General features: G+C 37.3%; 1 protein-coding gene across 8 annotated transcripts in view; it reads right to left on the reverse strand.

Annotated features, from left to right (window-relative positions):
* PPP1R12A (protein phosphatase 1 regulatory subunit 12A) overlaps positions 1 to 16,271 on the reverse strand; it is a 122,725-nt gene that overhangs the window by 45,613 nt on the left and 60,841 nt on the right. For all 8 annotated transcript variants that reach the window (XM_048933588.1, XM_048933590.1, XM_048933584.1 and 5 more), the window contains exons 3-6: positions 15,536 to 15,654; positions 5,370 to 5,529; positions 3,413 to 3,557; positions 366 to 440 (exon numbers count right to left, since the gene is read on the reverse strand). In XM_048933588.1, the coding sequence (XP_048789545.1) occupies positions 366 to 440; positions 3,413 to 3,557; positions 5,370 to 5,529; positions 15,536 to 15,654 (499 nt within the window). The remainder of the gene's footprint in view (positions 1 to 365; positions 441 to 3,412; positions 3,558 to 5,369; positions 5,530 to 15,535; positions 15,655 to 16,271) is intronic.

The following is a 16,271-nucleotide window of genomic DNA, read 5'->3' on the forward strand; positions in this document are numbered from 1 at the left end:
GCAGAGAGCCCTCTAACTACTGAGAACACTGAAGTATATACACTTTCAAAGTACCCAACTTTAAAATTCTAAAATCTCAGAATCTGTTATTTCCAGGAAACTGCTGATCGATTGCTGCTGCTTCAGATCATAAAATACCTACTGGAGAAGGCAAATAGGTAAGGATTTTCTCTAATCCAGGGCTTTTTGGTCACCATAACTGACCAAATAATGGCATGAAAAGACAATTGAGATGACAGCTGGCATTACTGGAGTTGAAGCCTCAAATCAAAACTTTGATTTTAATCTGTATGTTATTCTGAGCTAACTATGAAATATATCATATGCATAATAAAATACAATTTATACATATGAAAAAGGCCTACCAGATTTTGCTTCTTTTGTAATTCTTCTAAGTATCCTAGAATATCCTCGTCTGCCACATCAAATGCTGTCTGCCCCTGGAGAAAAGGAAAAGTGAAACGCTATTTTTGTACAACAGAATTTCAATGCAATAGATTATGATGCCTTATCCCACGGATGATGTGGGTAAGGAGCACAATCATTCTGAGAAATTAGAATATATAAGTCAAGCTCTATTACAAACTGTTAGTCTGTCAGTGATTGAAAACAATTTTGTAATACTACTTTCTCTTTTGTAATTGAAAAATAAACATCTGTACCTAATGCTAATGGCTAAGTACTTTTTAAGACAGAAAAACGTGACTTCAATAAAATGTTATTGTCTTTTCAAGGGAAAAAAAAACCCTATTAAGGAAAAAAAAAAAGGAAAACAAAACCAGTTGAAAGAATGAAATACACAATATTATTTCCAAACAGCTATTCCAGTGGCAAGTGTTTGCATCAACACAAACCAGTTAGCATCCTGTCTATCCTTAGACTACCAAGTGCGGTTGATTTCTTGAAATTAAAATTTTTTAACAGTCGCACCTTCATGTTTTTACATTAAAACGGTATTTACATGTCCTGTTCCATTTTGGAAATGATCTGCTACAGTTATTTGTTCTTATCCCCCTCTGGGTGATTTTCATGGAACATGTTTGAATAAACATCACACAGTGATTCACTAATAGAGAGTAATGCCATCAGCTGGAATTTCTTCACCTTGATGTATCTTACATCAACTACACGGTCAGTACAATTCTTGACTAGACCAGATGCCCACGGGACATGAGATTCTATTTGTAAGATCTGAATTGATAAAGGTTGCAAATTTCTTACTTCTCCTCTGCTTGAAGAAGACAAGAAAGGCTGAAACTCTCACAGTTTCGCAGTTTCACAAAGAAAGCCTAACTTATTTGCTTTGATACTACAGTACAATGTTTTCTACTTGAAAGTTTGCATTTAGGGTTAGTTTAGAATTTAGGCAGTCATGCCTGCAACACTGGGTACAAATGCAGCCACATCAGCATGTTGGGTGGACATGCTGAAATGTGGTGGGATTACAAGATCAGCAATGTAAATGCTTTTGTACAATAACCAGCAATAACAACAGAGTTGCCAATTTAAAGTGGTCACAGCAGATGAGAAAGATAACAAAAGGTGTTCGCATTTGTCTCACTGCTTATTTAATTCTACCAAAACATTAACTACGGATGAACATACTGCTGATTGGATTGTGAAGGCTATCTTAAGTGGTTAGAAAGAACAGACCTTTTAAGTCACTAATTTTTCACAAACATAAAGCTTCTGATCATACACCAGAAGCACATGCTTCTTCCAACAAACATTACCCAAAAAAGCTTGAGGTCCTCTGACGCGAGCTATTCCATTAAACATAGCACATCACTTAACTTAGAAACTAAACAACAAAATTATCTATAATTTATATTTGCATCGTGATCACAGGTTTAAATCTGGCTTTCTATTTTTAGGCAACTATTAAGTGGGTTTATTTCCAAAAAAAACATCACATTAGACCTACTTTGACCACAAAACATAATTTTGAAAAAACAAAACAACCCTTTTGTAGTTGGAAGGATGTATCTAAACTCAGTACACAGATATTAATACCTGAAGTTAAGTGCCTGAACAATAATGTTCTCTGTGGTGCTAAGCACCTACAACTGAAACCAGATGTGGTGGAGTTCTCAGTCACTACAAGCAAAATCAATGGCTTACTGAAGAACTTAACAAGCAAAACAGCTTGCACAGACAAGTCCATACCCCAAATAAACAATTCCTAACTCTCTGTAGCTCCTTTTTTCTTATTCTTGCCTCAGTTGAGCTGAATACATTTTTATGAGTGTTCTCAGGAATACCACCCCTCACATTCTCATGAACCCTGTTAAAATGTCTAGAAGATAACTTGATAAACTGGCTTCAACTAATGGCATCATAGAGCCATAGAATGGCCTGGGTTGAAAAAGACCATAATGATCATCTTGTTTCAACCCTCCTGCCACAGACAGGGTCACCAACCACTAGAACCACTTCTGATTACCTGATACAATCATATAGCTGATTTCAAGAAGTTCTATTAAGTATTATATAGAAGCAGACTTAAACTACTGGAAATATAATTCCAGATTTCATTTATTTTATTATTAGCAATCTTAACTTTGTTTTTATATAAATACTGGCAAATTCATGATCTAATTAAGAGTCTGTATGTGCCTATTTCCCTAATTAAGTTGAAAAGAAACTCAGAAACTGAAAAATGAAAATTCAGTGAAGAAACCATGCTAAAGGTTGGGCAGGAAATCTACATACACAATATTGCTAAAAATGAAAAGCATATCAGAATCTAGCTGTAGAATGTGATGCAAAGAGAAGAAAGGGAGCTTCAGCACTTACGCAGTTGAACAAAGATTCTCGGCTCCTTGTGACACCTATGTGAATCATCAATATACTTGTACCTGTTGGGAGCAAGGTCTTGCAAAGCCAAGAACTTCACAGGCCTTTGCGCACAAGTCAAGGAAATACAACTTAGGTAGCATCCAAGTTATGTCCAGAGAGTCCACAGATGCCTAAAAGTTTCTACAAGTACCTCCAAATCAGCACAGTGATCTCTCATCAGCATTTCAACACAAGCTGATTTTAGGAGTTAAAAGCAGATGCTAATGCCCAACGCTACCCAAAGGCATCATGGTTGTCTTTGGCAAACAAATGCTGACTGCCTGTTTGCAGTCTATCTAGTCAATAATTTCATAAGTCCAAAATATCAATAAAACTATTTTGAATTTCAGGATCGTATGATATAGAAATGAGTATAAAGTAGGCCTTGAAACTAATTTGTACAATCAGGGAATTTAGTTATAGACACAAACATGCTGTTTTGACAAAACATGCACTATATAAAGCTCCATGTACAGTAAACAGCAGTTTATCATCACTTCTCTTACCCTGGCTTCTAAAGTCACTTTAGAGACCAGAACTTTGTATCTTGACAAGGATTACATAAAAATCCTACCACTTTGTTGACAGCCTCCATATCACAAAGGTTTTCCACTAAAATGCGACATGCTTCTTCTTTACCCCAGTGAGCAGCAGCATGAAGTGGTGTCCAGCCATCATAATCTTTAATATTTACATCATAGCGAGCCTGTATTAAAAGCCTAAAGAAATTCAGAGAATTAATTCTTGACAGTGCTGAGAAAGATGGCAAATGCTGTAAAATGACGGAATTATTGGTCAGCAGTACCTTTCTCCTTTCTCGTAAACTATACATATCTTAGTTGCATTAATGTCAATTGATTAATTTTATTTCCTCCCAGAAATACCTGTGCTCATCATATTTACTTTTAAGGAAAATTCAAGCAAAAAAAAATCCTTTTCTGTTTTCTTTTTTAGTTCTTTCTCATTCAAATTCCATTCTGCCTATATAGTAGGTATTTTTCTCTGTATGTGCAGCAATGGTGAAAAGCCTTTTCAAGGAATGTGAAGTGTCAAAAATTGCTAGTGAGTTCTTATATAGTAAATTATTAAAACTTCCTTTTATTCTAACATTAATTGCTTGAAGCTTGCATCTCCTGCCACTAACATTTGACACTGTAACAATCTAGTGTTCACATGCTTCATTCAGTTGTTCTCTGAGTAGTAGCAGAACTCCTCAAATGGGAGATCTGCTTTTCAGCATGCATTTAACACATGAATTTCGTACAGCTCTGGAGTGTTGAAGTGACAACAGACACTCAACCTGACAAACAGCTTTGTGAAAATGGTATTCAGCTCTCTGAAACACACCCTATACTTAATAAAAATCACCTAACCTTGACGTGTTCTTCTAAAAGAATTATATTCATAACTCAATAGACAATATACTTAAAGTAATAACCACCACAACTTCCACACAAACCCCTGCAGCCTTGTATCCTTCACAGAGCACATTTTTGCTATTTTGAAACCATCAAGAAAACTGTCTGGTTACGTGTTTTCCCTCATCCTAGGATAAGTACATGGACTGGACTACAGAAAAGACACTGACAGAGGTTAAAAATAAGCCCAACAATTATAAATATAAATCCCTTACAGATGCACACTACTCTAAAATAAAAATTATTCTTCTCAACAGAATTACTTCTTTTCATCATGATGAAGCATCCAGTTTATTTTTGAAGCAGAACTCCAATTCACTGCACCACCTGTAACGTCTAAAAAAGTTCTGTCAGTCAACTATGGCATTGGCACAGCTTTACAAATCTTAACTTTAGCTATACTTACACAGTGTGTGCTCTTTTTCATTCATTTTTACAACATGTAATTATTACTAGTCCCGCCAAAACAGTCAAATACATTTATAATCACAGTAAAGCAATGCATTATCAAGTATGGTGTTCTACTTCACTAAAAGCTGAAATGAAACCTCCATTACTGCATACACTTTCTGCTATATTACATTACTGAAAAGCTATCTGTGAATCAGAGGGACACCAAAAGCCTGAAGACTTCCATGAATGACTTCAAGAGTCACGATCTTTAACAACCTCGAAAACAGCAGAATTAAATGCTTTATTTTTTAAGTCTGAAAGCCTCTAGTCTAGAACATGGATTCTGCTCTGTGTATGCAAATTACCCCAGGCATCTTGAAATTACTCTTTAACTAGAATGCTAGCTGGCATTATAAAGAGATATTAAACTTGTTTACACATTTGGCTTTAGAAGCGGGCAAAGATTTTTTGTCGACTTTTTCTAAGTCCTAAGGCTCATCATGTACATTCAGTTCACATTTTGAATGACATCTGGAAAACTACAAGCATCAAGATTTATGAGTACTTGAAAACATTAAATCAAGCTTCAAGGAAAAGGCAGTTCTAGAGACTGTAATTTCCAAATTTACAACCCTCAGAAGACAGATGTCCTACCGTACCAAATCCAAGCTGCAATATCTCAACCAGACAATCAGAAATTTCCACTTAAATCATACTTACTTTAAGACTTCTGTATAGCCCTTAGCAGCAGCAACATGAAGTGCTGTACCACCAGATTTCGCGTGCCTGACATCATTTATATGGCCACTGTTGAGCCACTGTCGTGCATCTCTAAGCATGATTCGCTCCTCTTCTTTTCGAGCTGCCTCTATATCAACCCCTAATACAGACACAAAGGGGAGAAGGAAAGAGAGGACACAATGTTAGAATTCAAATACTGAAATTCAGTGATGTCCTTATACCACACTTATATTACACTTCCATGACACAATAAAATTATATGAATATTCACAGCTAGATATGAGTATCTTGAAGACGAACCCCAAGAACGTACAGAAACATCCATTAAAACATCAGTAACAGACGTCATCTGCATAACAGAGGTTTTACCAAAAGAAAACAAGATCTATAAAAACGAGCCCTCCAATTTTAAGAACTTTTACCATCACAGTCACAATTTCTGAAGTGACACACTACAATAAAAGAGGAAATTTCAAGTTTGACCTTACAAAGACCCGAAGTATTAGTCTTGTCTGTAGAAACCAGAAACCGGCTACGATGTTTTACTAGAAGAAATCTACACGAAGAGGAACAGCTTAGCTTCTGAACATGCTGAATATTTACAAAAAAGACAAAACTATGTTTTTATACAGGGATAGAACTACATTTGCTATACTTTCTTAAGACTTTCTTGTTAAAAAAAAAAAAAGTCTTCAATCGCTATAAAACAGAAACCGTATAATCCAACCCTTTTGAAATCTCCAAAATCTTGAGAGGAAAAAAAAACACAGCATGCTTTAAAGTCATTTTTATAGCGCATTCTACAAAAATATCTCTGACACTGATGGAAATGGACAAACACGATGTAACATTTACAACTACATACAGTAGTTTAGACAGAAAGAAGGCTCAAGCTCTGCATACACAAAGCAAAATATGTATTTGTGAGCATTTTTTAACAGCTACCACACAGAGAGATCTAAAAAACAAAGCAGAAAAGCGGTCTTGAGAGAGAATTATGCAGGAGTATTGCTCTGTGTTGACTGAACATCGACATCTTTGCAAAGAAAAGGGCCTTAGAAACTGTGGTTATCATGAGCACAAAATATAACTGGGTGAACTTCTGAAAGTAAATTCATCAGTAGACCAACATTCTTCAAAATGAATTCATGTACATGAGCTGTCTAATCTTAACACTGCTGTGCAGGGTCTTGGGAAAACTTTGCTGCTCCCCTGAATTTTTATTTTCTTTTGGAGCAAAACATAATTTTGTAATGATTATCTGAAAGCATGCACTGATTTACTGAGTACAATCACAAATTTCAACAATAGCCTTACACAGCCCATAAAGCACCAGATAATTATTTTAAAAATACCTGGGACAGATACAAAACCTCTCCTGCCTCTTGGCTCAGAATTCTACTTTCTTTCAGTATGTCCTGCAGAAGCTTCATGCGTTCCCAAACTTCTCCAGCAAGCACATTGCATTATGTAACTTTTCTAATTGTTCAAGTAATCAAAGTAGAATATAAAGAGACCACAAACAAACCTGTGGAAACCTAGAACAATTCTTTTCAACCCTATTCTATCTAAATAATCAACTTCAATTGATTCTCAAAGCCGTTATAATGAAAAGCAATTTCAGGCTGCACAGTCTTCTAAGAAACTGAGCTATTCATTCTTTACAGACTGAATGAATACTCAGAATACTGAAATCAAACAAAATTCAATCTAACTCTTGCATAAGAATTGAGCTGAGGGTTAAAATAGTCTCCATTAAAGAAATTACCGACATCATAAATGGAAAAGAATAATAACAAATGATCATTTGTAGTATAATGCATCATTCCTACTGTATAACATATGGTAAAACAAATTATAGTAAATCACCTACATCAAGTTTTACCAATTCTCTGACAATAAAAAGCCAGATGTGGAGAAACAAACAGGCAAACCAAAAGAAATTAGGATGGCGTTGCTAAAACAGCCAGAGGGCAGTGGATGGCAGACTGAGATTTATATTCTGGTACACATGAATTTGCATTTCCTTGATTATTTTCTATAGCTCAAACATAATAAAATATTTCTCACTGAGAATGCCTTTGATTAATTTAGGTAATTACAACACATTTATTGTCAGAACAAAAGCTGCAATTCCCCCATTATACAACAAGTGAAAAAAGGCACCTTGAAATGGTGTGCCCAAGTCCAAGACTTCACTGACGTGCAAACAGAATGAATGTGACGATTGAATGCTTCTGGAAATACAACATAATCTGTTTGGCGTCAGGCAACGTATGACAGAGCTGAAATCCCTTTCACACATGAAAAATGCCTGAACTAAAAGGAGGCCGTAGTGCCTATATCTCCACTTTTGGTACATGCATAAAAACAAACAATGCTGAGATCGAAACAGTCAGTTCACAGCAAACCAACAAGAGATCACTACAGATGAAGAAGTGTTGAGTGTTTCTGTTTGTCCGTCTTTGAAATAAGTAACTAGCATTTTTTTTTTACTATTTGTGAAGAATATTAAATACTATTACATTCAATTCAGCTGCAAGCTTATAAAAAGGCCTGCAACAGATTTTACTTCTTCACTTCATTCCCATCGTAACAGATACTCCAAAGCAACAAATAAGCAAACAGGAATTTCTTTGTAAAAAACTGTACATTAATGATGGATATAAAGATGCGACTTTACTTGGTATCATAAAATAACCAGGCAGGTAATATATTAAGTGTTTTAAGCAGTTGACTGAATTTCTACATTCACCCACTTAACCCACAGATCAGCCACCTCAGTCTTTGCAATTTAATAAAAACAATTAATTTTGATTGGAAACTGAAGAAAAAATCTGGAGGTAAGTCTGCAAGATGCAGGAAGACACAAACCACAGCTGCAGCACTAAGCAGAGTCCAAGGAAAAGCTAAAATATTGAAAGAAAGTGGGATAAAAATTGAAGAAATTGCTGTTTATGAAACTGCCAATTTCAATACAAGCCATGACAAACAAATCTGCAGACATGAAATTTTACATATCTAAAATCTTTATAAATCTAGTCAACATGAAGAATGAAAACTGGGAACTTTGAATCAATAACATTTTTATACTCGTATCTTCTCATTCCTCCACAAGACTTCTGTGTGTTTTACATATGAACCAGTGCACAGCGTACATTTCTGGGGCCTCTGTGTTTGTTTGTTTTTCAGAATGACACAGCAGCACATCAGCAGACCTTGGGAAAACAATTCCCTAGAGTAAAATCATTTACATTTTACTGTTTCTTGCCAGACACAATTATGCAAATAAGGAGTTTATGTATCATGCTAGTTACAATTATGTCCCCCCTCTTACTGCATGCCAGAGTTCGAAGTGAAAACACTTCTTGGCTCAAGTAACTTTTCCATGCAAACAATCCTACATAAATTTCTTTCAGTGGACAATTGCTCACATGTGTGCTTGTTCTGATGTGCTTTAGTGCACAATAAGAATAGAGAAAACCCTCATGCCAATATTCCAATGGCTCAAGCCTCAAACATAATTTTCACATACACCTGAAGAATCAATTATGTCAAAACCACAGAATCAAAGAATGTTTTGGGTTAGAAGAGACCATAAAGCCCATCCAGTTCCAACCCTCTGCTGTTGGCAGGACGGTCACCCAGCAGCTCAGCCTGCCCAGGGCTCCATCCAACTCGGCCTTGAGTGCTTCCAGGGATGGGGCACCACAGCTTTTCTGGGCAGCCGTGGCAGCACTTCAGCACCCTCTGAGTAAAGAACTTCATCCTAATATCTAACCCAAACTTCCCCTCTTCTAGTTTAAAACCATCCCCTCCATATCTATTCATGAAAAAAATATCAATGCTTTTGCAGAAATGTAAGTAATATTAAATATAGCCTCCCATCAGCATCACAATTAAATGCATTTGTGAAGCCGGAACAAGGCAGAACAGCTGCAGAGGACAAATACCTGCATTAACACATTAGCTAGCAAGACAGTAAATTTCTGATCATGTTTCACAACAGATGAAAGCAGAAGAATCTTGTCAATCGAAAGCAAACCACTCACAGTACTAATTGGCAATTGGACTTTGTGTCAAAAAATAAAAAAATAAAAAAATAAAAGGCAGTGCTTTGTGATAAGCTGAGTATTGCTCCCTTTATTAAATACAGAAAATGGAATATGAACGGCCTTTGTGATACCTTATATGGACCTTCCTCCCAGCTCTTGTTTTCCAAACTCTGCAGTAGGATATCAGGCACAAGAGATAATGCTCGGCACACCTCCCGGCCACTTTCTGCATACGGCCCGTAGATGGCAATGTGCGGCCTCCCAGCTCCAGCCCCGCTGGAGCCTTTGCTTACAGCTCTACTTTGCTTAACCTCTGGCTGCCTGACGACTGCTTAAATCGTTAATAATTTATTGCTAAATGCTTTCATTTTTTTCTGATCAACAAGTGCTACTCAAGAGTTCTGACCTGATTTGATAATCCTGCGCTGTTCGGTGAGTGTTCAGAGAAACTGAGCGTGAACTGAAATGCTGAATCATTGTTTCAGCGCTGCTCGGCCATATAAAGGCATGTTTTATAGATACTACAGGGAAGATCAACCCACTTTTTACTTACTGTAGTTAATGTTTATACACAGATGTAATAATTCACATTTTGTCCACATAAACAGTTGAATCAAGCAATATACTGGAGATAGTGTCGTTACATTCACCTATGATTAAAGAATGAGGAACACTGGTCTCTGCTTCAAAAACAAGAAGCAATCTCCCTAACACACAGTAAGTGCTGCCCTGCATCATGAACTCCTGATTCACCTCACGTCACCTCTCCCCACTAACTCACCCCTCAAGAATGTCTCCTATAATTCAAAATAACTGCTTAAGCAGTTAAAAATAATTTTAAGAGGACATCTGATGATAAATAACCTTCCATCACCAAAAAATCGCTTCAACCCTAATGCTTAACCCTACGCAAAATGCCAAGGAGTGCCAACATTTTAAGCTGGTGAGTTTTAAATATTATTAAAGGGGTAGCTGGAATTAAAGTGGTAGCCTAGCAAAGTGGCTCTCAAGTCTGTTAGCTTTCACCTGCCCCCATGAAAAGGCTTCACACTACTGGCAAAAGTCAGCTTCCTTAACTACAGCACACTGCAATACCGCAGAGGAATACAGGGAATCATATCAAGAAATTGGAAATATTGGTGTTTTTACTAAAGCTAAGCATTTCCATGGATTGTGGTGACACCTATATATGTGGGATCAGCCCATGACAGAGACAGTAGCCATATGGATGGACAACAAAACAGGCCTAAAAGGAAGTATTTTTGTGAAACAGAGGAAATATTTAACACACAAGGCATGCAAAGATTATAGCTGCTCTACACGACACTGGAATAGTTTCCACAGAATGCTTAATTTTGCTATTTGTGAAGTGCCCTGTTCTTAATCATGTCAAAAAATCTCTGTAGCTTTCAATGGTACGTTTATAATTTACCTTCTCACAAAGTACAAAATGAAACTAGGTGTTAAGCTTAAAAAATAATTAAGCTATTGCATGCACATGTTAGAAACAATATAATAGATTTACTTTATCATATCAAATACTAGAGACAATACCAAAACATAAGAATAGAGTATGTTGCAAAACTGCTCCAAACTAGTCAAAATTCAGTACAGTCTTTACTCCCATGTGAAAGTTTACGTAGAAAAACACTTTCCCTACTGTAAGAGTGCTGTGGCTTTGCCTATAGTGCAGTCAGTCTATCAGCTCACAATGACAGCAAGCCTATATCAACCAGTCTTTATATATGCTTCCCAGAATACAAGGTGTCCTGGTTTAGGGGCCTGTGGCCCACAGGAAAATTTATAAGAAAAGAAGTGTGAATCAAGGGTCACAACTGAGAAGTGTTGCACAAGAACTCCAGAATAACTGAAAAAAGATATTAGTAAATACATAAGCTCTTTTTTTTCCATGTACAACACTCCTTATCATTGGACTTGTAAAAGAGGAGATTAATTTGGGTAGATGACCATTTCCTCTCTAGGTAGTTTAGATTTTGGAGTCTGAATGCTTGAACAGGATGAGCAAACATTCTGGATCCCTCTTTCTACTATGCCTGTAACGTCATATAGGGCTAAATTGTATACTGTTTTCTGTAATTTACACCTGTGAATTTTGTGCTGTAGTCAGATATGTCTGTAAAATACAATTCAATGGTTTTAAAAATTGGTCAAAAATATAAAGAAAGAGATGAAGACAGAATAATTGCACTATTAGAAGACTCCGACTTCAACTCTGAAGCAGCAAAAAGGATAAGCTAACATGGTAATTCTCCCCAGATTTCCAACAGAAGCAAATGTCAAACATCATCACCACAAAATATCTGAAATCACAATGAATCAGACTGATCTCTCCAGGCAATGTTCTGCCACAAAAAGCCCTCTTGATGTCAACATGTAGGAAGCCATAATCAGAGCATTAACTAACGGGAAAAAAAGAAGCTATAGTGAATGTTTTATCTACACAGGGCCAAGATTTTTTGTTGCTTGAGTTTGTTCCTTTTCAAAGTAAATTTGCTTATGTTCTACTACCTGTAGCACTGAACTGGGGTTTAATGTTCCGCAGATTTCACACTTCATTTGTTTTACCTAAACTGTGGTCCTGCTTTATGAGGAGGAATGCTAAAGCATTTAACCGTACGTACTGTCTAAGATGAAACTGTCACCATACATCAGTGTTAATTCCAAACTGAAACAAACAATCAAGTTATTTTAGAGCTTAATTTTAGAGCTTTATGTTAGAGGTCTAACAGCCAAAGAAGCCAGGTAGAATATACACATACATGCATATAAGAAGATACATACATAACAATCCATATAGATAAAACAATAGTAAGATAAATTCACATAGAACAACACGTACATGAAATTTCTAGGCTAAAACTCAGAACTAATCTAGATAGGTTTAACTGCAAAAAATACCAATGTTACCAAGTCCTGTAACAGACCTGTAAGTAAGTAAGCATTAAAACCACTTCCAAATATACCTATGTGTATATAAATGTATATATACATATATAAAATATATGTCTGAAATTTTCAGTGAATTGTGGCATTTAGACTGCCAATGCTGATTTTCCAATTGGGCTGTTCCAAATAATTAAACTCAATAAAATATAAAAAATAAAAATAAAATTGCATGTTGATTCTTTACACTGTAAAAATATGCATTAAAACATATAATTATATATATACATTATCATGGCTTCACCAGGGGAAAGTCATGCTTAACTAATCTGCTGGCCTTCTATGATGGAGTGATGGCATTGGTGGACAAAGGGAAGGCAATCGATGTCATTTACCTGGACCTGAGCAAGGCCTTTGACACGGTCCCCCACCACATCCTCATCTCCAAATTGGAGGGAAGTGGACTTGATGGGTGGACCACTCGATGGATAAGAAACTGGTTGAAAGGCCGCAGACAGAGGATGGTCATCAATGGTTCTATGTCAAGGTGGACAGGTGTCTGCGTTGGGACCAGTGCTCTTTAACATCTTTATCAATGACATCGATAACGGAATCGAGTGCACCCTCAGCAAGTTTGCTGATGACACCAAGCTGAGTGTTGCGATTGACATGGTGGAAGGAAGGGATGCCATTCAGAGGGACCTCAACAGACTTGAAAGGTGGGCCTGGGTAAACCTAATGAGGTTCAACACAGCAAAGTGCATGGTTTTGCACTTCGGCTGGAGGAATCCCAGACTGGAAGGAGCTGTCCTTGAGAATAGCCCTGCAGAGAAGGACCTGGTGTCCTGACGGATGAAAAGCTTAACATGAGCCAGCAGTGTGCCCTTGCAGCTTGGAAAGCAAATGGTATCCTGGGCTCCATCAGAAGAGGAGTAGCCAGCAAGGACAGGGAGGTGACTGTCCCTCTCTACTCTGCTCTTGTGAGACCCCATCTGGAGTACTGTGTGTCCAGGTGTGGAGCCCCCAGTATAAAAAAGACAGGGAAGTGTTGGAGAGGGTCCAGAGGAGGGCCATGAAGATGATCAGGAGACTGGAGCACCTCCCCTACAAACATAGTCGGAGGGAGCTGGGCTTGTTCAGCCTGGAGAAAAGAAGGCTGCGGGGTAACATCATTACAGCCTTTCAATACCTAAAGGGAGCCTACAAACAGGAGGGGAATCAACTCTTTGAAAGGGCTGATAACTGCAGGACTAAAGGAAATGGTTTTAAGTTGAAGGAGGGAAGATTTAGGTTGGATGTCAGGGGGAAGTTCTTTACAGAGAGAGTGGTGAGGTGCTGGAACAGGCCGCCCAGAGAGGCTGTGGATGCCCCGTCCCTGGAGGTGTTCAAGGCGAGATTGGATGGAGCCCTGGGCAGCCTGGTCTAGTATTAAACGGGGAGACCCTGCATGTGGTAGGGGGGTTGGAGATTCATGATCCTTGAGGTTCCTTCCAACCCAGGGCATTCTATGATTCTGTGAACTACCGTCAATTACTGCCATGTCAGTAAAGTCAAATGCATCGAAATCCACCTAAATTATTTAGGCTGATCTACAAGTCAGACATAACTCTCAAGCAAAGATTGACAACATTCTTCTGGAAAAAAAAAACAGAAGAACAGCTGCTCTCTTTTTTTTTCTCCCCCAAACTAAATTAAAATAGACAGACGGTTGCACTCACACAAAAATATTCAAGCCTATCTAATCTGGAGATCTTTACAGGCTCGCTATAAGAACTGTCAATTAAAATTCATTTAACAGTAATATGTGAGTGAAAGCTGTCAAATCTACAGTCTTCTATATATTAGCACCTCTGTTTATCACGCCACCCACTTTCTTTTCAACATTTGTTTTTGGTATTGAACAGGTTTAAACATTCAAATTACATCATGGCAAAGGTTCAAGCAATTAATTGTTTACTACTGTATTATGTAAATCCATCTTAGAGACACAAATTCTCTGTTACAAAAAAAGTAATATTTTCATGGAGTAAGGAGGCTGTTAAGAGGGAGGAAGGTGGTTGGAAGTGATGGAGATGCAGATCCCCAACACATCCCTCACAAAAGCTCTGTCTTTATTGAGTGCCATCTTCCTTCAGAGCATGATGTAACTTAGACCACATCATCTCATTTCTTGTACTTGGAGCTTTGGGATAGTAATGCATGCCTCATGTCATGTCAGTAATACATCGTCTTACATCATTAAGACTTGAGACAATGAGACACCATCTGAATATTCTCTCCTATGCGGAACAGAAAAACCTCAGACTTCCAAATAACTTTCCCTGGAAAACAAGCATTGAAGATGGGAAATAGTAGAATAAGGAGGAAAAAAAGTATCAGAGAAAAAGGAATAAATATTCTTTTTTGAATGCCAATCTCTTTTATAAAGTCAGCACTGCTAGATTTGCCCTACTAATTTTCTAGGAGTAAAGCGCACATATTTAGGATGTGCACTTCAAAATCTTACTATCAAAACTTGATACCTATCCATTAACTGTATGGTGCTCTCAGGTGAGCACAGAAACTACTGGAGTTAGTTTTTGTTCTCAGAGCTAAAACAAAAGCAATTTAAGACTCCTTATCCTAACAGGTAGTTTCAGATATTTGGCATCGTGTAGCAGCACTCAAAAGGTCAAAACTAGATACAAAGGGTTGCTTACATGACAGGGTATAGTTGTTTACTTTTGGTTCAGTTTTCCAGGCTATCAATGGAAGAAACAGTTACCTTCAAGCTGGATTCATCTCATCGTAAAAGGGACATCTGAGTCACTCTTAGAAATACGTATTTACCTCTTCTCTAATGTAGTTTCCTTCAGTAGAGATGTCTAGCTTTAAACTCAATCTAAACTGGGATATATGAGTCCACCCCAAACGGATGGTACACCATCCATACTATCTAAATACCACTTAAATTCTGCTGTGTGAATGTAGGAATCCAACCAACATCTGCGGTCAGTACTTCCAAGCTCTTTCTTCTGAAAAGGCTGGGATGACCTAAAATGCCTGGAAGACAGCTTCAGCAACATACACAGTATGAACAATTCTCTTTAAAAAAAGTTGACTTCAAAATCGTTAATTTATACATACCATTTCAAAAACATATTTAGCATTCAACAAACAAAACCAGCCTTTCAAATTTAAAATTACCTTGTCTATTCACTTCATTCTGAAGCAGCTCTTCCATTGCCTCTTCTTCAGCAATATCTAATGGGGTGTCTCCTTCACTATTTACAGCTCCTACATGTGCTCCTTGACTAATTAAATACCTGCCAATAGAAAAAGAAAAATCAACTTTTTGGTAGACAAAAAGGGAGGAGGGTGAACTTCAGCGCACTGAAGTTGATGCAGAAATAGCAGCCACTAGGATATAACATATAACAGGTATGCACATGATACACGTGTACACGTATAATTAATAAACTGTATTTGGTATATACAGAAAAATCCTTTAAGACTCCTTCCAATCACAGAATGTCAATACAATTTTCTATCATAACACCCATTAATATAAATAGTAAGTACTCTGTTGGCTCTTCAGTTTGTCACAAAGATTTCCAAATATATTAAATATGTACTAGCATGAACTGGAAAAAAAAAAGTAGTTATATGATGAATAAAAGTGAACACATAAACAATGGTCAAGACAGTGTTTCCCAGGAGCTCCATGTATTAAGCCACACCTCCTAGAACATCCATATTCAGTGGATATTAGTACATCTTTCCATAGCTGCCCAGAATGATGACTCCTCATCTCCTAGGCCATAAGGGATTCACTCTGAATAAAGCCAAAATCACCTCTGCTGCCAAGTACTCACAAGGTTAGCTTTTGGTAGGGTAACAGGAGAGGGAAAGAAACCAAACAGTACTCGGCACTCTGTTTAAG

Source organism: Lagopus muta, chromosome 1 (genome assembly GCF_023343835.1).
Source record: "Lagopus muta isolate bLagMut1 chromosome 1, bLagMut1 primary, whole genome shotgun sequence".
In the NCBI taxonomy this organism is placed as follows: domain Eukaryota; kingdom Metazoa; phylum Chordata; class Aves; order Galliformes; family Phasianidae; genus Lagopus; species Lagopus muta.